Here is a 22,802-nt window from a genome sequence, read left to right as displayed (position 1 = left end):
AAAAAAAAAAAGGCTTAATTCCTTGAGCATGCAGTTAATGTAGTAACATTCCAGTAATGAAAAAAGAATTCCTGGAGTAGTGAGAGAAAATACAGTGGCAACCAGAGTATTAAAAATACTCTTCATTTTCCCTGTGTTCTTATATTAAGTTGAAAGCCAAGGGATTTGTCTCATGATTAAACCACTGAATCCAGTCAAGAGATCTGGATTTCATGCTTGGCTTTGCCACAGACTTCTTCTGTGAGCTTGGACAAGGCCTTAGATTCTCTTGTACCTTGGTTTCACCATCTACAGTTACCTAAATCCTCCTGTTTGTTACACCCATTTGTTGCATCCAGTCTTAAAACCTAAATAGGAAACAGTTTACCATTTGTGTTCCATAGCACCTAGTACAATCGGGCTTCAATCTGACTTGAGCTTCCAGGTTGCTATGGAATAAAATCAATCATCCAGAGCAGCAGCATTATAATACACCAGCATTTCACCTCTGGCAACTGGAATTCAAATTCTGACAAGGTCATATACTAATACATGCGGTGCTCTTATCTTAGTTCACCAATATCAACGTCAGCCAAGCCACCACACAATGCGGACAATTCATTTCTATTGACGTGAGAGGTTAAGATCTGAAGTAGAAAGAATTTTGCAGTTCAAAACAGGATTGGCAAAGTTATGTAAGGAAATAATGCAACTAATATGCCTGTTTAAAGCCAGTATTGGGAAGTCTCATTTTCAAAGACACTAAATTCATTTTTTTATTTTTCTAGGAGTGAAAGGGAGGACAAAAAGTTATGTCAGCTTGGGTAGGGGAGTGTAACAGCATGGAATAATTCCATAATTAAGTCACTGACGTCACTTTTGACATAATCACAATGCAATGCCAGATCATCACAGCACAATTCTATTATGGCCGTCTGCAACTCTGTAATAAAACATCTCTTCCCTTTATCCCCCAGTTGCATGGAAGATGGCACAGGATAATAGCAGCTCTGGTCCATTCAATTTGGCCAGCTCAACTTACCAGATATCAGGAACTGTGATTTGCTTTGGTGACAAGAATTAAGCTCATATTGATGTAGCCAACAGAAGAAAAAAAGACAGCAGCTTTACCTGGTTTGTCAACTTTTCACACAAGCACAGGATGTTGTGGAGTTGGATGGAAATGGAAAATTTGAGTTTGTAGATGAGATGTTGGCTCTAAAAAAAAGCCCCGAGAATTGGAGGCGGCAGTCGTTGTTTCACTATGTAGCTGAAGAAATATACAACGTCACACATTTTACCAAAACAGTACTCCCCTCATGATGATTAAAATGCTCTGACTAAAGACACTAATCTACTGACTGTACTGCAGCCCAAAGCAAAATACAGAACACAAAATGTGTGTGTTGCCACTGGCTAACTAAATATTAGATGAAAGTATACTTGCCTGGTTTTAAGTACACTACCATACATGTTTAAGTCAGCTGGCGGTGACACGCATAAAACCTGACCTTGGAGGTAGACTGCACAAGTAAGCTGTGTAGAAGAGCACCAAGAAAGATCCAAAACAAAACTTGGGGAAAGACAGTCAACTTAGACAAAGGAATGGAATTGTTGAGCAAAAAGCATCAGGAATTTAAGCAGGATTATTTCCTACTCAAAATATCACAGTCCAAAGGGCAGTGTAAAAACAAAATCAAATATGCACCACAGCCCCCTAACTACCACCATGAGGGATGATTTACATACCTAGATAAAAGGAATCACCCAAGCAATACAAAATGCAGGGGGATGTAGAGATGCATAGCCACATGCTCAAAGGGCTGGGGAGAGTTACAGCATGCCCTACCTTTGGGAAATTACTGAAAACTAGTCATTTAGGGCTCAACCCTGTGAGCTAAGCACCCTCATCTCCTATTACTGGAGCCAAGGAGAGTTATGGGTGATCTGCACCTAGCGGGACTGAAACCTTCTTCATTTTGCCACCTGTTGTAGATCCAAGCACTGGAGTGAGAGTAAAGTGTTGTCCTTATACAAGGTACATATTGGGCAAGGTGAAACAAGCTCTAATTTCACACATTTTCTCAAGAGCACAAAACTCTCTCTCTGCTGTAACATTTCTACTAACCTCAGGACCATCCTGACAGACTCTAATGTCAGTATTGACAAAATAGATCAAGTGCATTATCTAGATTGGCTTCAACAATACACAGCTGAAGATATTTTTAAATTATATATTTTATACCTATAAATATAGCTTTATGAACAGTACTCACAATTAAAAATGGAGCATGCAGTGCAAGTGGCAAGGCAGTCAAGCCAAAGAAGAGTCAAGCAATGCAAAAGAAAACACTATCTAAACACAACTGAAAATAAAAGTTTGATAACTTTTTTAAAAATAAAGAATTGTTTTCATGAAGAGTAAATGCAGATTCGATAGAGTCTGTTCCAAGAAACTTCTTCACTCAATATGAACGAGCAACAATGGATGGAAAACTTTAAATGGAAACACTAAAAGTGTGTTTTGGCCAGAATGTTTGTCATTAGTTAAGTAGAAATAGAATGTAAAAATACACATCATTGTACTGGAACTTAGGTTCATTATATGGAATTACATTAAAAGTTCTGCATGGTGAGAACCATGTATTTACTTATTTTTAAAGTGCTTAGCAAATTTTGGGGCACTTAAAAATTACTCAGTTAACACTTTATGGCATTTATGAAATGAAAAAAAAAAGGGAGAAGAAACAGCATGGACTCCAGTGGTTGTGCCTTTGCCATATCCTTTTAAGTTCCCTCCACCATTTCCACAACGAACTCCAGGCAACCATCTTATTTACAGCACTAACAGTGCTTTTTTGTCCTCTCCGCAGGATCTATGGGGAACAGAGATGTCCCCTCCCTTGAGGCCTCCCTGTAACTGAGCTCAACTAGCCCATGTCCCCTCTCTCTTCTCTCCCCATGGGACTTCTTTCCTGCCTCCTTATCAGCCTTGGGCTAATTCGCTCCTTAACCCAGCCAGCCAGATTATCAAATTACTTCCATCAGCTTTCTGAAGGGAAACTAATTAACATCTGCCGTTCAAAGTGCAGGCTCACCTGTTCGCTTCCTGCATTCTGTCACAGAGAGTAAGGAAGGGTTACAGCTAATTAAAAAGTCAGCATCAAATAGGGTAACCAGACAGCAAGTGTGAAAAATCAGGACGGGGGGTGGGAGGTAATAGACACCTATACAAGGCAAAGCCCCAAGTATCAGGACCGTCCCTATAAAATTGGGACATCTGGGCTTCCTAGCATCAAAAGACAGACAGACAAAGTGCCACCTTAACGCTGTATTTCCTGGGTTTCTGACGTTTGGAGGGATTTTTACCCTAATATTCTTATATGGTAACATGCACTCAAACCACTAGTACATGCCTGTAATTTTATCCTCACATTAATGAAATGTCAGAGGAGAAATTTCCTAGTTTTCTTCCCCCCACCCCTCTCACAAATAATCCTAACATATATTAAGGAACAAATGAAGCATGTGCAGATAAGAGAGGTTCCTCACTAATACACCTTCTACCATCCTTGAGAAATGCAGCTCATCTTCTGTAGGCCCTATCTCTGTGCACACAAGTATGGCGTGATGGGCGTGGGTCTGCTCTGTAATATTTTGTGCATACTGAATGTGAACTGGTTATTTGGGTGGTTACTGTATGAATGTTTGGTTTGGTTTAGTGGGGGGAGTGTGTAAGAAAAGCACGCTGGAAGCAAAATAATGGCTCAAGATAAACTGCTTCCCACCTCCTCTTCCCATCAAACACTTCAGCGCTACCAAGAGACAATGCCCAAGCCAGTAAAAGTGAATATTCTACCTCCTGACTCCAGCCATGTTCTAGAACTTGTTTTGCTATGCAGGGCCAAGGTTGGGAAACCAGAGAATGCAAAGGATCTTTGGCTGGATAAAAGACAACTCCCTCTGTCTCTAAGGGGGTAGCTATTGTGGTGGTTGCTGAGGAGCTGTTCAGACTAACACACACTCCTGCAGAGGTGTCTGAAGTGACCCACCTGCCATCAGAGGATGGTAAGCCTATGGGCAATATACAGGTGGGTAGACTGTAGTTTTAAAAATTCTCTCTAGATGTTTTGTTCTTATTTTTAAGATTAAACAATACGTGGGTTTAAGAAGGCTGTCTGGTCATTCCACTTACCCAAAGCGAAGAACTGCAGGTGCTGAACCCGGTCGAAGCTTCTGGGTAAGCATGGTGGATACTCTGTATCTGAGTTCCATAGCCCAGGGCCTGGTCTAAGACTGGGCAAACTACACGCTTCCACCTCAGAAGAGGTCAAGACAGCAGGCCTGACACCTAAGGGGATGCATTCAGAGATCATGAAGGGGACAGAGGCGCAGCTGGCCCTGCAACTGTGACATATTGCTCCATCTGGGTAAGCTGTATCAAGCCCCCAGCAACCTTTGAGACTTATCAGGGGCTCACATTCCCCCTACAAGTGCCTTGAATCCCCTCTGAGCCTTAGGAAACTTAACAGCCCCCTTGGGATGCCCTTAGATGCTTTAAAAAAAGGCTATCTTTTCTATTGACAAGCCTCTCTAGTGTTCATGTTACACTTTAAGGTCTATCTCTGCCAAAAAGGGAACCAAAGATTTTTTTTTTCCTAAATGAAAGCTAACATCTCCAGCAGTCATTTGACACACTATACTAAGCGCACATTTTCTAACATTACTAAAGTGGTAATCATTTTTACAGTTTCACATTAAACTAAATTTTGATCCTGAACACGAGATTGCAGCTTTTTTTCCTACAAAGTGGGGACAAAAGTTAGAAGATTTGGAACTTGTATGTTTAAGAGATCTATTTTTACAGTAACCTAACTCAGAGCTATTAAGAAACAAGGCTTGTGCTATTAGCTCGTGTCTTATATCTCTTCAAATTTTACAGAGGATTTCTACCTCTACCCCAAATAAAACTTATCAGTTCTGAGGTAGTTATGACTATTGTCAACTACAGAGTGTGAACCAAAACCAGGCTTAAAAATGGAACCTCAAAAGCCACTGCCCTTGTTCCATAATGCAATTAATTGTTCTTAAGAAAACAATAACAGGAGCCAATAATCCTACAGCTCTGTTCTTTATAGTGGCAATAGATAGTTGAGCTCTGACTCAGAGGGTGAATGGGGACACAGGGAGAGAAGACAGAACCACAAAGAACATTTGGTTCAATCTTCCCTATTTCTTCATCACTTCTTTTTCAGATGAAATGCCTGACACATCAGGAATGAGTACCTAGACACAGTCTTGCTGTGCTAGACAGAATCGTAGGGAAAGTCATGACCATTTCAAGATGGCTAGGCCAGAGATAGAAGTAAAGCTGAGTGGAAAAGTAAAACTTTACTGAACAAACAGGCTATATTACAAGGCAAAAAAATAAGGAAAAACAGGAAGCACTCTCAAGTTATGAAATAACCATACCACAAGCCAAGCCAGGAGCATATGACTACTTATTCCAGGGGTTCTCAAACTGGGGGTCGGGACCCCTCAGGGGGTCATGAGATTATTACATGGGGGGTCGTGAGCTGTCAACCTCCACCCCAAACCCCGCTTTGCCTCCAGCATTTATAATGGTGTTAAATATATAAAAAAGTGTTTTTAATATATAAGGGGGGGTCGCACTCAGAGACTTGCTATGTGAAAGGGGTCACCAGTAAAAAAGTTTGAGAGCCACTGACTTATTCAACCTAGGTTATGACTATGACCTCACACAAGAAGTCTCCTCAAGTTGTTATACTGAAACACCAAATATGCAAGCTTCAAATGAAAGTAAAACTGCACCATACAAGTTAATTCCTGATCAGAGTTGCTCACACATGCCATGCACAAACAATCCAAAGCAGAGACTAAATGCACTGGGAAACCCAGAGGGAAATTCTATTTTAGAGTTTTTAAAAAAATGATGAAGTGAGAGGGGAACATTATAGCTGACTTCAGTTAGCCTTTGAACCCAAGGAAATGGGCTTTCAAACTGCTAAAATATAAATTGTTTATAAGATAGAAAATCTTGTGACCCTGTTTCATTTCCACCTTCCACCTTTCCCCTTCTTACAGGTCAGCAAAGCTCTTTGCTGCCAAAGAGTAATATATAAGTTTATATTGCAGTTCAAATCTGAATTTGGGGAGAGGACTAGGATTATGCCAACAAGCAAATGGAAACAGGGTAATAGAAAAACAAAGAGAATCTATATATTACATGATGAGGAGAAAAGCTTCTTTTACCTGAAACAGAGGGTGGGAAGAAGGGGAGGTAACAGGACTGAAGAAGGATGGAAGGAAGAGAGGACTGAGGTTCAGGGTTCAATATTTTATTGGCCCCTCTCCTAAGAAATCTGACGGCCCCACCTTGTTTGCTTTTTATTTTTTTTAGGGCTGTCAAGCGATTTAAAAAGTTAAGCACAATTAATCACACTGTTAAACAATAGAATAACGTTTATTTAAATATTTTTGGATATTTTCTACATTTTCAAATATACTGATTTCAATTACAACATATAACAAAGCGTACAGTGCTTACTTTATATTAATTTTTGATTAAATATTTGTGCTATAAAAACAAACAATAATATTTTTCAATTCACCTCATACAAGTACTGTAATACAATCTCTTCATCATGAAAGCTGAACCTACAAATCTAGAATTATGTACAAAAAAACTGCATTCAAAAATAAAACAATGTAAAACTTTAGAGCCTACAAGTCTACTCAGTCCTACTTCTTGTTCAGTCAGTCACACAGACAATGTTTACAATGTCACCTGAAAGTGAGAAAAGGTGTTCACATGGCACTGTTGTAACCGGCGTTGCAATATATTTACATGCCAGACGCATTAAAGATTCGTATGTCCCTTCATGCTTCAAACACCCTTCCAAAGGACATGCATCCATGCTAATGAGGGGTTCTGCTTGATAATGATCCAAAGCAATGCAGACCTGTTCATGTTCACTTTCATCACCTGAGTCAGATGCCACCAGCAGAAGGTTGATTTTCTTTTTTGGTGGTTCGGGTTCTGTAGTTTCCACATCAGAGTGTTGCTCTTTTAAGACTTCTGAAAGCCTGCTCCACACCTCATCCCTCTCAGATTGTGAAAGGCACTTCAGATTCTCAAATCTTGGGTTGAGTGCTGTAGCTATCTTTAGAAATCTTACATTGGTATCTTCTTTGCATTTTGTCAAATCTGCTGTGAAAGTGTTCTTAAAATGAACAACATGTGCTGGGTCATCATCCAAGACTGCTATAACATGAAATATATGGCAGAATGCAGCCAAAACAGAGCAGGAGACATACTATTCTCCCTCAAGGAGTTCAGTCAATTTAATTAACACTTTTTTTTAAACGAGCGTCATCAGCATGGAAGCATGTCTTCTGAAATGGTGGCCCAAGCATGAAGGGGCATACAGATGTTTAGTATATCTGGCACATAAATATCTTGCAATGACGGCTACAAAAGTGCCATGCGAATGCTTCTTCTCACTTTCAGGTGACGTAAATAGGAAGCCGGCAGCATTATCTCCCGTAAATGTAAACAAACTTGCTTGTCTTAGTGATTGGCTGAACAAGAAGTAGGATTAAGTGGACTTGTAGGCTCTAAAGTTTTACATTGTTTTGTTTTTGAGTGCAGTTACGTAACAAACAAAAAATAAATAAATCTACATTTATAAGTTGCACTTTCACAATAAAGAGACTGCATTATGGTGTTGTATGAGGTGAACTGAAAAATACTATTTCTTTTGTTTATCATTTTTACAATGCAAATAATTGTCATAAAAATATAAAGTGAGCACTGTACATTTTGTATTCTGTGTTGTAATTTGAAAATGTAGAAAAACATCCAAAAATATGTAATAAATTTCAATTGGCATTCTATTGTTTAACAGTGCGATCAAAACTGCGATTAATCATGATTAATTTTTTTGAGTTAATTGCATGAGTTAATTGTGATTACTTGACAGCCCTGTTTTTTTTAATTTTTGTTAAGGTCCAGAAGGAGGTAAGAAGGCAGACGAGTTAAAACTTGCTGGGTGAAGTTAAAGGGTGGGGGAGGGGGAGAGGCAGGAAAAAAAAAAAAAAACAGGGGTGATATTATGGAATGACTCTATTGTAGACCACCAAAATCAGGTGGAGGATGATTTTAGAACAAACAAATTGCCAAAACATAGCACAGGGTAGTAATGGGGGATTAACTGCCAACACAGCTGTTGGAAACAGTAACATCTTGTTTCAGATAGTGGAGGAAGTAACCTAACAGGAAGGAATTGGTTGCAAATCTAAACGTTGAATTCAATTCGATGGAAGTGATCATGTAACGATAGATGTCATGATTTTAAAGAAAGGAAGGAGTGAGAAGAGCAGAATAAGGACAAGGGACTTCAAAAAAATAGAATTTAACAACCTCGAGAACTGATAGGTAAGGTGCCAAGGGAAGAAAACCTAAGGGGAAAAGGCATTCAGGAGAGCTGGCCACTTCTTAAAGAGACAGTATTAAAGGCATAACAGCAACTATCGCGATGCAAAGGAAAGACAGAAAGAACAGTAAGAGGTCAATATGGCTCCATCAGGAGCTCTTTAAATGACCTGAAAATCAAAAAGGAATCCTACAAAAATTGGAAACAGTCACAAATTGCTAAGGATGAGTACAAAAGAATAGCACAAGCATGTAGAGACAAAATCAGAAAGGCTAAGGCAGAAAATGAGATACACCTAGCAAGGCACATAAAAGACAAAAAGAGGTTCTTTAAATACATTAGGAGCAAGAGAAAGACGAAAGAAATTGTAGATCCACTGCTTAGCAGAGAAGGAAAGCTAATATCAAGAAGGCCGAGGTGCTTAATGCCTATTTTCCTTCAGTCTTCACTAAAAAAAGCTAACGGTGACCAGATGCTCAACACAATTAATATTAACAACAAGTGGGAAGGAACAGAAGCCAAAATAGAGTAAGAACAGTTAAAGTATATTTAGGTAAGTTAGATGTATTCACATCACAGGGCCTGATGAAATTCATCCTAGGGCACGTAAGGACCTTGCTGAGGCAATCTCTCAATCGTTAGTGATGATCTTCAAGAACTCACAGAGGACTGGCTGGGTCCTAGAGGACTGAAGGGCAAACATAGTACTTACTTTTAAAAAGTGGAACAAAGAGACCTGGAATCGAAGTTAGGTTGACACCTGGAAAGGTGCTGGAACAAATTATTAAACAACCTATTTGTAAGTAGATAGAGGATACTAGGGTAAATAAGGAATAGCCAGCATGAATTTGTCAAGAACAAATTGTGCAAAACTAATCTAATTTCCTTCTTTGACAGGATTATTGGCCTAGTGGATTGGAGGCGGGAAGACGATGGGCTACCAACGTGATACCTTGATTTTAATAAGGTTTTTCACTTCACACAGCCCCACATGACATTCTTGCAGGCAAACTAGGGAAATATGGTCCAGATGAAATTACTATAAAGTGGGTACACAGCTAGTTGAAAGACCATACTCAAAGAATAGTTAACAATAGTTTGCTGTCAAACTGTGAGGATGTCTCTAGTGGGATTCCACAGGGGTCCATCCTGCATCCAGTACTATTCAATAAGTTCATTAATGGCTTGGATAATGGAAAGAAGAGTGTGGTTGTAAAATTTGCAGATGACATCACGCTGGGAGGGGTTGTAAGAACTCTGGAGGACAGGATTAGAATTCACAATAACCCTCATAAATTGGGGAATTGGTCTAAAATCTACAAAATGAAATTCAATAAAGACAAGTGCAAAGTACTATACTTAGGAAGGAAAAAAATCAAACGTACAACTATAAAATAGGGAATAACTGGCTAGGCAGTCACACTGCAGAAAAGGTATCTGCGGGCTATAGTGAATCACAAATGGATATGAGTCAACAATGTGTTACAGCTGTGAAAAACACTAATATCAATCTGGGGTGTATTAACCGGAAAGTCATATCTAAGATATGGGAAATAATTGTCCTGCTCCATTCAGTACTGGTGAGGCCTCAGCTGGAGTACTGTGTCTTGTTCTGGGCACCACACTTAAGGAAAGATGTGGATAAATTGGAGACAGTCCAGATAATTGCAATAAAAATAATAAAAACAACTTGTGAGGAAAGATTAAAATAACTGGGCATGTTTAGTCTTGAAACAAGAAGGCTGAGGAAGGACTTGATAAACAGTCTTCAAATATATTAAGGGCTGTTATAAAGAGGATGGCGATCAATTGTTCTCCATGTCCACTGAAGGCAGAACAAGATGTAACTGGTTTAATCTGCAGCAAGGGAGCTTTAGGTTAGATATTAGGAAAAACTTTGCAAGTATAAGGATAGCTAAGTTCTGGACTAGGCTGCCAAGAGAGGCTGTGGAATCCCCATCAGAGGTTTTTAAGAAAAGATTAGATGAACATCTGTCAGGCTGGGTCCTGCCTCAGCGCAGGAGGCTGGACTAAATGACCTCTGGAGTCCCTTCCAGCCCTACAGTTCTATGATGATATTGTTTCTTCCTCTGCCATGAAAAGTTTAGAGGCTACTTCAACTGAAGGGAGTGAAGCTAAATCATCATCTTTGTTGCTGATTAACAGCTTGGTAATTCCAATTACAGGAGCAAATCAGTGCAGATTCAAGAAGCCAAAGTAGAAAGGTCTGATATTCACAATATGGTTAGAGAACAACAGTATAGTGTTTATACAAGTATCTATAATCTGATTGGCTAGTAAAAGACATCTAATTACACCATAATGTTAGTCTCTAAGGTGCCACAAGTACTCCCGTTCTTTTTGCGGATACAGACTAACACGGCTGCTACTCTGATACGTGCTATATAAATATTAAGAAACAGACATGAAATAATTATGCAAGTCAGACAAATTAGAGTGCACTGAATTGCAAAACTGCAAAAAACTGTACAGTTATGCATCAAACTGTACAGCGTTCACTGCACTCTGACTGATAAACCCCATTTCAGTGTACCATATAACACCAATCAGATCAATAGTTAACAGTAGTCCGCTGGTACCATTCATATTTTGCACCAAAATATATTAAGGAAAGTTTAGAAGTTACAGTAAAAAGGGGTTCATACTTGTATTAAGATGCTCCTCCTAGGTGTACGCCATTTCTACTCATTCAAGGAGGAAAAGAGTAGGGTTCAAACTACACAAGCAAACAAAATACAAGTAGTAGGGGCTGAAGTGATTTTGACTCCTCAGCAGATCTGTGAATGAATAGACAGGACAGAGGGACACAGGGAAGCCTTGATCAAAGCAGCATGCTTTGGGAACTGAAATAAATATGGCTGCTGATTTTGCACTTGACCCCAAATGCCATTTAAATGATGCACCTGGATGACAGACTTTGAAAGACTGGAGTACTCAGACAGTTGAACCCTTTCCTGTCGGAAAAGTAGGCCAAGGTCAGGCCCTGTTGATAGAACTCCCACAAGCACAAATGCACCTGGCCCCCTTGTCAATCATTTCCCACTTGCCCTGAACATTTCTGGATTTTAAACACTAGGAAAAGAGACACCCTGTCCAGGAATGAGGTTCAGTTTTGTATGCAAACAAATACTCAACCAAGTCTTTGTTATCCAGTGAACCACTAATGGCATATAACATTTGTAGTCATGCCAGAATATAAGAGGAAGTTACTGTTCGAGCTAGATGAACAATTCACAATAATGTATTTAGGGAATGAAGCCGCCTCCCCCACAAATTACCCACAGACAGATTGTGACTTTTATGAAATAGTTCACTGTTTGAAGGTGTTCAATGAATGTTGTGTGAACAAACTTTAGTCACTGAGTTGTTCACAAACTTCACTGGAACCTCCAAGTACTCAGTATTAGTGATCAGATATTCAAGCTATGTGACTGGCCAACTAAATTACATCTTATAGTTTCTGTTTGCTGATTGGCTAGCCTAACCTTTAAATTTTTGCCTTTTAAAATAAAAAAGTTAGTTTCACCATGAAATTCGTTTGGTTGATTAAAAGAATTTCAAGTTTGGAATTTGCTTTCTGTAAACATCTGTACAAGTAGAACTCTGCTCAGTTGTTTGCAAAAGTGTGAATAAAAAGGGACGTAAACTTACTGGATGCAAAATTTGCTTTAAAAGTTGCCAAAAATATTTACCAACAAATAGAGCTTTTTAGTGAGAAAAGAACTGCGGACTCACACCTCACACCAGGCATTTCTAGATACAATTAAACTGAATTTCTCATTTTCAATCAACACATGCACATTACCCAGTGAGCCCCCAAAACCACTCAACACAAGATTACTGCAAAATCCTAGAGTAATTATTAGAACATTTGGCCTAACTCCAATTAAACTAGCCTTTATGCTTATTTTTATAGGCACAGTCTCTTTGCACTCTGGAATGCAACCCAACACCCAACTCGATTAAACTTTGTAAAAAAAAAAAAAAAAAAAAAACCAAAACGCTGAAAATGTACAACATGTAACCAATTCAGTAGCCAGTGTTCTATTATGAGGACTCTTCTTTCCCCCTGTGAGCCAAGAACATGCTGTTTTTGAAACCCTGGTCTATTTTTTTCTCCAAGAACTTAGATACCAAAATACAAATTTTGATTTCTATGCTTAAAGAGGGACTCACTTGTCTGCAAACACTAAATATGTGAATTTGCCAAGTGGAAGATGTGTTTTAAAAGAAGAAAGAAAAACAGGGATATAGTCATTTCTTCCTTCCCAACTCCTGAATTTTTGTAACAAGCCTGTGCATTTACACTTCCTACTTTGGAAGTAAACATTCTACATGCACTCAGATCTAAATCCTGACTCAGCCCAGAAGCACATAACCATAGGAGTTCCAACTTACTGGAGGCTACACAATGCCTACAAAGGGAATGGTATACACCCAATTTCCTGCAGAGTTGAGCTCTTAGCAGGTGCCATTTGCAGTAGCAAAGAGATGGGATTTCAGGGACGTGCAAGGAGATAGCCATTGGATCTGCAACAACTCACATCCACCAGCCAAACATCTCCCCTTCAAAGCCCTTTCCCTTCAGAAGAGTATTCTATTTCTCCTCTCTACTCCAGAAAGAACCCTGTAAAAATTCCATTTACTTTGTCCTTTGGCACCGGATTTGTTAATGTCATGCTTTAAATTATGTGCTTACCTAGAAAGACCAGCTAACATGGTTATGCAGCAGGCTCTGCTCCCTGCAAAATTAACTTTAAAAAAATACATAAATAGTCCATGTAAGAGAGTCTATTCTCCACAGGCCAATCCCTTTGAGGGTTATAACAGGATTTTTTAACACAGTTGTAAAACTGTAACAAATAGGTAGTTCAGACACAAACCATATATGTTACTTTACCAGAAACTGATGTTTAAAACCTGATGTTGACAAAGCTGTAGTTAACTGCTGTGTAGGCATAAAAAGCAGCTGAATGGACGATGCTGTTTGGTTGTTTTTTTAACCCCTACAGTTGAATACTGAAATGAGGGAGGAACTTGAATCTACAAATTAATTAGGAAAGAAGAAGTCCATTCCTGTTGCCCTATGAATGGACCCTGCAGGGCCAGGCTCATGCAAGAGGCATGAACTGAAGTCTGCAGGCTTTGTTCATCTCTAAGAGTTGTTCTTCAGTAGTCTCATTTTGCTCCCCATGATAGTATGCAAAACGTGAGGTCCTATATGTTAAAACATACATTACTTCCAGATGTAACAAGGGATTCGCTGTGTTCAAGCTTAAGTCTAAAAAAAAAAAGTGAAAAATGTATTTCTCGGGGTTGAGATTTTGTGATGGGAGGGGAAAAGTGGGGCTGGTTTTTTGCTTTTTAAAAAATAAACAGGAAATAAACAAAACTCGGTCCACATGAAATTTTAAAAAACTGCAGGAAACAAAATCGTGGGGGTGAAATTTACATAGCAGCAAAATCCAATTGATCTGGAACTGAAATAACATTCCTTGGATTGTTTAGTACATAAAATTATGAAACATCACAAACCAGATAACCAGTCTACTCAACAGTACACTACTTGGCACTTCCTTGAAACAGCTATTGCTTTTATTGGCTATGAATTAAATATTTTAATGTAGTAAAAGTTCTGCTTTCATCTAAAAGTTTCCACCTTTAATAGGTGGATTAGTAAACTGAGTTTTTTAAGATCAAACAATAAAGTGATAAGTAAAGTCAGTTGAAATATCATTTATCCTTCCTATCCAGCCTCCAAAAACAGGAGTTGAACTACCTGTTTGAAAGGTTTTTTTGCTTGGCAGCAAACTTTTCAGCAAAATGTATTTAAGTGTCAGGATTTTCCACCTGGAAGGCAAATGTTCCCATACTACTGAAGAAAATGACACCTTCCTTTATTTGCCAAAGCAAACAATACAATTAATTATTCTGCGGTAATACTTTATCACCTTAGCCAACAGAATTAGAATTTTGAGAAGCTAAATCTCTTGATGTAACTGCCTCAAAGAATGCATTTTTGAAATGACTGTGAAAACAGTATGTAATTCAGGTAGTTTTTATTCTATACATTTAAAAAAAATAGATTAGACATTTGGTATACAAGTCTGACTTATCTCCAGAAAAAAACCTGTCCAATCTCCCAAAGTTCAATAAAAATATACAAACTTTTTCCATTCTATACTACCTAAAATTGAGGTGCTTCAAAAATCCACTCCCTAATGGCAAGCAGGCATCTTTCCTAACTGAACATCTGCGGCAGAATCTAGGGTTTCTTCACAGAATAAGTTTCTAGCCTTTATAGTTAACAACCTTCCAAACATGAACTGAGGATAAACCAACACAGTACTATGTTCTTAAATCTGCACGCAAACAGTACCAGCACTTCGGCTGCCCTTCATGTTTTCACTTTGCTGTAACAGAGTGAAAACTGATCAGGCTAGTTAGTTTTCACTGCCACTGTTGGGAATCCACAGTCAACCTGAAACTGACAAGAATCAGGTCAATTACACTGTGCTACATCTTGGGAATGCTGTGAGCTGGACAGAGAAACAGTAAAGAATATATACTGGAGCAGGGAGCACACATAATGTAGGGAAATAAAGACACATAAAGGGAGTGGAAAGAGAGGACATAAATACAGAAGGCAATGCAGATAAACCACGATCTATTATAGGATAGAAACGAGAAAGTGGAATTAAGTCGTGGAAGGACTGAATGCATAACTATCAAGAAACATACTATAAGTAACATTTTTAACAATTAAATAGGAAGTGGATTGAGGATACACTACAATTAAATCTGGTACACAACCCTTTTATTCCATTAAGTTACAGGTGCTATGGCTTGGAGAGCATACTTCCCCTTTGGTTCATAGCTTTCATCTTCTATCTATTAAGTACATTTTTCAAGCACTGCCTTTCATTCAGGGATCAAAAAGCTTTTGAATGACGTTACCCACACATTGCCCCAGTGACATAGGTATACTATATACATTTTAAAGAGGAAGGAACTAAGACGCAAAAGTAATGCATCTTTATAAGGCCACTCAAAAAACCTGTCGCAGAACTGGGCTCAGGACAGGAGTTCTATTTTCAATCCCTGATGTAACCATTAGAATCCACTTCCGCTTCCCAATTTATCACTGCTCAAAGATAAATACACATGAAGATTTTGATTAATCCCACACATATCCAAGTTTACAAACCACGTTTCCGGCTGCAAGCAGAAACCACAGATGCTTGTGCACATGCTTTGTTTGCAAGCAAGTGACATTTCATGTTTCCGCTAATCCCTGTAGAGTAATTCCATTAACACTCTAAATTTGTACTGTTTATACACCATATCAATGATACTTATTTTGTGGATCATGAAAAGAGGTGCCAATCAGACTACTTATATCCCACCTTCCATAGAAGCAGATTTGCTTTAAAATGTGTCTTCCTGATACAACAGCAAGATCAAACTATTTACATTGTTGATTCCCACGAGGTCTTCTTTTAAAAGTGATGGGATCCAAATCCCATCTTTAGAACACCATGTGAACCTGTGCAAAGGATTCTGAAACACGTCTGAGGAAGATCAGAAGCAAGCGACTGAATAAAGGACGGCCTAAGTCACAATTAAAAAAAAAAAAAGAGGTGTTAAGTACCTCTAGCTAATGTAATTTTACATACCATGGGGTGCAGTTGACATGCACCCGCTACGCAACATAATTCTAAACACTTTTTTTTTAAAAGGAGGATTAAATAGCCCCCCAAGGAGATATTTGTGCAGCATGTACTTACATATATTTCACTGTGGTCAAAGCGCTTTTTGAGGTTATTAATGAATGAATCTTCACTAAGAGGCTCTAAAAGCACCATATCTCCCACTCCAATCATGTTGTCTAGAAGTGACGTCTTCACCTCCATTTTGGCCATTTTCCTCTATTGGGAAAGAAAAAACAATTTGAGCACGATTAATTTGAAAGGGTCCATTTATTCACATTTATAGGAGCTATCCAGGAGTTTGGCTGAACATCACGCAGGAACATAAATACATCGAGTGTCATTTCTATTAAATGTTTTTCAAAATGTTATATTTTTTATCTAGAAAGGACAGAATTCACAACAATAATTCAAAGCAATGTGGACATAAAGCAAAGGCACCCAAAACATAGCCCAAAGAGTCCTCAGACGCAGCCCTTGTTTGCTATATATCAAATATTGAGAGGCAATTCAAGGTGACTGAAGATTCCAAAAGATCAGAACCCAAGATTCCTTTATTTGTTTTCATGGAAGAGAAGCTAGAAACAAATAAATGTTTTGATTTGCAATTAATTTATATGGATACATTTCAAATTTAGGGCCCAATCCTGAAGTCCCTATGCAACCGAATTTTCCAGGGACTTAGTGAAGCGTTCCCACTTTTAAGAAGTCAATTGTTTTTAAAACTGAAAATCAAGAACTGAATTGCAACTTATGCATAGAATCCAGACTTTTTTATTACAATAAAAATATGTTCAATATGTACGCAAACCCAACTTTCTATTGATTTTTAGAATGCCCACTGCTTTTTATGGGCTTACTGTCCGTATTCCAATTTGATTCAACTTTTCCCATCTTCACCTTCCCTCCGCTACTCCAAACAATCTTTTAGATTCTTAAAAGTAAAACTACTTAATTGACTTAAGTCAGACAAGAAAGCTATTCTAAATTATACATTGCATTTCCCATGGTTTTGGGTTTATTAATAGAATCTTTCCTTAGTATTCACAACATAATAGTCTGGACTGTCTACCATCCAATCACTGTAGAACTATACCTTTATCTTTGTCAAATAATTAATTTTCTTAACAGCTCCTTTCAACTGGAATGCAGACACTCAACAATTTACTTCCAACTTCATTTGCTGAAACCAGAGATAATTTCCTGAACAGATCTTTTCAAATCAAATAGAAAATAAACGGCTCCCAAACTATGGGCATGTCTACAAAGAAAGCAAAACCCACAATTGGCCCATGCCAGCTGACTCAGACTCACAGGGCTTGGGATGCAGGACTGTTTCACTCCATGTACATTTCCAGGTTCAGGCTGGAGCCTGAGCTCTGGGACCCTTCTACCCCGCAGTCCGAGCCCCACAAGTCCGAGTCAGCTGGCACAGGACAGCCATGGGTTTTTCTTTGCTATGTAGACATACTCTAAACTTCCCTTAATAGGGACAGGAGAAAATTGAGGACCAGGATCAAGCCAAGGAATTCATACATGTAAACGTTTTTACAACAAAATTAAATAATTGATCATAGACTGCATTGTAAATGCTGAACTACAGGTGAAAAGCCTTGTGACATCACAAACTCAAATAAATTTTGAGATTACTGTGCCGCCATGCAAATTTAAAACAGTAGAATAGCCATATTAATGAGCAGTGACCTGTCAGTAATAAGTATCTGGGCTGTCATCTTCTGTCTATTCCTCCACAATGAATTCTAGTTTTATGTTATTTTTTCTTGTTTTCTTATGAAAACTAGTTTAAATAAAGTTTCTGTAGGGGATTATTAGTTTATACGATCAGTGATAAGCAAACTGTTTGCATGTTTACTACTATCACATTTACATGATTTCCCATAAAAATTAATCTGAAACTACTCAGTCCAGACTATTGTTTTATCTCCTATTTGCAACTATGACCGCATAATTATGCACTATTTAATTTTTGAGCTGTAGTTCAAATATCCCTCAAATCATCAACCCAGACTCAAGGCATGTTTGATGTTATTCCAAGTTCAACCAAGAAAACTTGCAGCTCTACCGAAGTTAACAGAAGTAATAGTTAGAAGATTCCCAACCTTAACCAAACTTGGGAATCTTAGAAATTCACATGGATATGTGAAAGCTGTCTCATAATCATGCTGGACTGTGGTAGACAACTGTTGCTAGGTCAGCCTTGCTATACAAACAAGAGAGCATTTCCTTGCATATTGGAGAAAGCCATTTCATCAAAATCTTGGTTTAGTCCTAAAAAAACCTCAGCTCCTGAATTAGTAAAAAATAAATAAAAAAATTAAAATGCCCCCCAAAAAGTCATGCCATACGTATGACTTGGATTTGTACATCTTTTCCACTCATTCCCATCAAACTACTTTTTAGAAACCACTGGTCTGACTTTAAATTGTAGATTTACTCTTCATGGGAATTTTTTCTGCAACTAATGTTCAACTATTTTGTATGAGCTGTTAAAAAAAAAAAGTCCTCCTCGAATATGGAATTTATTAAATATTGAGTCAGTACCAAAAAAAGTTCAGCTAGCACAAAACCCTAATATGGTCAACTGTAACCTAAAATTTAAGTCTAGCCAGTAGAGCTCATTTACCACTCTGAAATTACAAACCACCTACCATGCTAAACACATCATTGCTATGGAATTTCAAGACCAGGAGTACACAAGCCGTTAAGCCTATTCATATACTGCTCAACTAAGAGGCACTTACAAAAGGGATGCGCCAAGTCACCATTCCCAGCATTCAAAGCAAGAACAGTGCATGACTTACAGAGATCAGTCTACTGACAGTATTTGAGAAAAGAGTTCACAAGGTTTATTCAATTCTAAGACTTTTTTGCAGTAATCTAGCACCATAGTATCATTGGTCATTTCTATCAGCTTTAGAACCGGAAGATATTACTGACCTAGATAGTAAAACTGGGATAATATGCTGGCTACACAGCGTGATTCAACAATTGTTTTCTAAATCAATTTCAGTAATTTAAAGGACATTTCTGAAGGCCAAACGTTTGGCTTACATTGAAATTGGTATGATCCAAAAATATTCTACAATCCAAATGGTTTAAGCCACCATTTTGGGGTCCTATCTGCGATTCTTACTCTGGCACAGTTGTCACAATGGAGAATTTAAGCAAGCTTGCAGGATGGATTTAGTTTAGAAAGAGGACAGAGAAGAAGCAACTGGAAAAGGATTTTCAGTATACAGATATTGTTAAGAAGAACCAACAATAATGCAAAACACACATTAAACAATTAGACTTATGCTAATAGAATAATTAAGAATAGAATATAATAGTGGGGAAGAGGCATTAAAATAGAATCGTTAAGGTTTGTAAGGCAGTTTGAAAGTGCACGGTGCGTTGTAAGTGCCAAGTATTATTATTGCTAAAGAAAGAGGACTTTGAAGAAATACTAAGAAGAGTCAACGCTATATATCAGTAGAAAACGAAAAGTCCTATGTTGCACTGGTAAGGCAATAAGTTTCAGCCAAGACATTCATAGATGGATCTGTAAACTTTGGAGCTCAAATCCATGTTAGGCATCTAATTAAATTTTTTAAAGGTGCTGAGCACCCAGCAGCTCCCATCGACCTGTAATAGAGCTATTGTGTTCTCAAAGTCACCCAACTTCCTAAATAGAGACTTATTTTTGAAAGTCTTTACCCTTCAACTATAAAGCAATGGTACGCTTCTGGAATGGATTTGGTAAAATTAATGTTGCCAAGCTTAAAAATGAAACCGAACTGCCAGCATTAGCCAGTGCTGTGTATGGCACTTATAAAAACAAAACAGGCAAGTTGGTTAAATGTCAGATGTGTTAATTATGTTTTGCTTTTGCATATAAACACAAAAATGACTTTTGCTCTGGTTATTTCTCTATACAAATTACTGACCTGAGAAAGATTCAAAGAGGTACTGAAACTGTATAATATTAAGACCGTAGAAAAGCTTAATAAAAATGGCAAACCCCAGATTTACCTAATCCATTTACAGCTGTATCAAGCTCGTTTGGATACATTGTATGAAACAGAGTTGTGTAAAGTTTACAGTTGTAAATTATTAAATTTTAGTATAACAAGAAGTTGGCTCAGAAAAACAAACAAACACTTAAACTCTGCTGATCAGATTTTTCCCCAAATATTTTCTGAACTCTCCCACGCCCACTTGCTAGTTCCCTCCCCTATTAATCTTCCTCATCATCCCCAGAGTATACTCCATCTCCATCCCACACCACCATCCCTGTTCTTTTCCTATTCAGTGGCCAGCTTCCTCCTTCATCACTCTTCCTCCTGGCCCTGTTCCCACTTAACTTGCATAGATTTCAATTAATTTTACATTATAAAAAAGGATGTTCAATTGTCCAGAATCTTGTCTATGTTAGATAAAAACATACTGCAACAAGCTAAGAAAAACCTTGGGCTTGCAATACTAGTTCAGTGTTTTGTGTCCACACGCTCCAATGCCTGGGATAACTTTATTCATGTCCAGCTGGAACACTACAGTCAACAATGATTCTCTCCTGTCCCCACGCAGTCTACGTAAGAAGCCACAAAGCTCTGCAGCCTAGCACTGGCTTCTACTGCCCCTATCTAATGACAACTCCTCTATGTTCAACTTACTCTCTACTCCCTTTATGCTCCTATTCTTCTCTCATAGACCACTCTTATTAGATCAGAGTCTTCCCTTCCATTGCAGTAAATTCCATTTGCTTGGTCAATACAGACGTATTTATTCCCTGAACCCTAATTTGAGTATTAGCACAGATTTTCACTTAAAAATAAAAACATAAGAACGGCCATGCTGGGTCAGACCAAAGGTCCATCTAGCCCAGTATTCGGTCTTCCGACAGTGGCCAATGCCAGGTGCCACAGAGGGAATAAACAGAACAGGTAATCATCAAGTGATCCATTCCCTATTGCCCATTCCCAACTTTTCGCAAACAGAAGCTAGGACTCCATCCCCGCCCATCCTGGCTAATAGCCATTGATGGGTCTATCCTCCATGAACTTATCTAGTTATTTTTTTAATCTTGACCTTCACAACATCCTCTGACAAAGAGTTCCACAGACTGACTGACTGCGTTATTTGAAGAAATATTTTGTTTTGTATGTTTTAAATCTGCTGCCTATTAATTTCATTTGGTGACCCCTAGTTCTTGGGTTATGAGGAGTAAATAACAAGTCCCTATTTATTTTCGCCACACCAGTTATGCTTTTATAGATCTCTATCATATCCCCCCTTAGTCATCTCTTTTCCAAGCTGAAAAGTCCCATTCTTACTAATCTCTCCTCATATGGAAGTTGTTCCATACCCCTAATCATTTTTGTTGCCCTTTTCTGTACCTTTTCCAATTCCATTATATCTTTTTTGAGATGGGGTGACCAGATCCGTACGCAGTATTCAAGATGTGGGTGTACCACTTCAGAATAGGAATCTTGTCAAATCTTAACTTCCAACCAGCTCACAGTAACAGAACTGCATCCTAGATTTTGTGTTACTGTGCTGTTCAGCCAGGAAACAGAACTGAAAGAGTTTTGTTTTGCATTCTGAAGCTTAACTTATATTTTTAATATTGAAGAAGGGGGTATTTTAAAACCCCAAAAAATATTTTTCCTATTTTTTGAAGTAAAATGGGTGAGGCCCAAAGTCATCCACCCATAAGTGTGTCAGTTCATAAAAACTGTGACTGACAGATTTCCAAAATTTTGCATATTTAGACAACCACCAATAATTAATACAAATTCCTTATAAAATAGTCTTTATTTTTATAATCTAGACAACATTGTGCATTAAGACTTCGAGTGCAAAATTTAAGATCGGACACACTTCACGAGACTTACAGTAAGTTTACACATAGGTGAACGGTCTTAAAATACTTAAAATAATAAATGATAGACCATTTCACAAGCATTTTTAGGAATCAACTAAAGGAACTGCAGCAGATCTCAATGCTTTAATGAGCACCAAATAGTACTGTAAAAAGAAGCCCAACACAACAAAAGAGGCAAAAGCCAAGCAAAACGTGTACAGTTAGAGTCAAAAACCCCTCTTCAAAGGGGGAAGTATAATATTATTTGTATTAAGGACTCCCATACACGGAGTCCTTAATACGATCAGAGCTTTCCCATGCCATCCACATCCCCCAAAATATGATGTAATAATCAAGTATTGCACATCTACAGGAAGCTGGTGACAATCATTTAAAGAACCTCTTTCAGGGTCCATTTTGGTCAATTTCACGGGGGGGGGGAGGGAGGAAGAGTTAAAATTAGTCAATTTCATGTGTTCAAAGAAGTTGACATTGGAAATTTCACAGTTGTTACCCTGTGGGTCCCAACCAAAAGGCGGTCAGGGTCGCAAGGCTGTTGCAGGGGAGTCATGGGACTGCCACTCTCATTTCTGCCCTGCTGCTGGCAGGGCCATTGCCTTCAGGGCCGTGCAGCCAGAGAGGAAGGTTGCTGGATGAGCGCCCAGCTCTAAAGCCAGCACCACCATCAGCAGCAGCACAGAAGGGAGGGCCGCAGGGTATGTGGAGGTGGGTTACCATATGTCTGGTTTACCCAGCAGTCTCCCACTAACAGCT

At 38.4% G+C, this 22,802-nt stretch overlaps 1 protein-coding gene across 1 annotated transcript in view; it reads right to left on the bottom strand.

Moving 5' to 3' along the window:
* MYO1B (myosin IB) overlaps window positions 1–22,802 on the bottom strand; it is a 194,932-nt gene that overhangs the window by 148,877 nt on the left and 23,253 nt on the right. The window contains exon 2 of the mRNA XM_026647749.2: window positions 16,244–16,384. Within this exon, the coding sequence (XP_026503534.1) occupies window positions 16,244–16,378 (135 nt within the window). The 5' untranslated portion in view covers window positions 16,379–16,384. The remainder of the gene's footprint in view (window positions 1–16,243; window positions 16,385–22,802) is intronic.

Source organism: Terrapene carolina, unplaced genomic scaffold (genome assembly GCF_002925995.2).
Source record: "Terrapene carolina triunguis isolate 2854851 unplaced genomic scaffold, T_m_triunguis-2.0 Scaffold62, whole genome shotgun sequence".
Taxonomy (NCBI): domain Eukaryota; kingdom Metazoa; phylum Chordata; order Testudines; family Emydidae; genus Terrapene; species Terrapene triunguis.
This window is presented reverse-complemented; position numbering and strand designations above follow the sequence as displayed.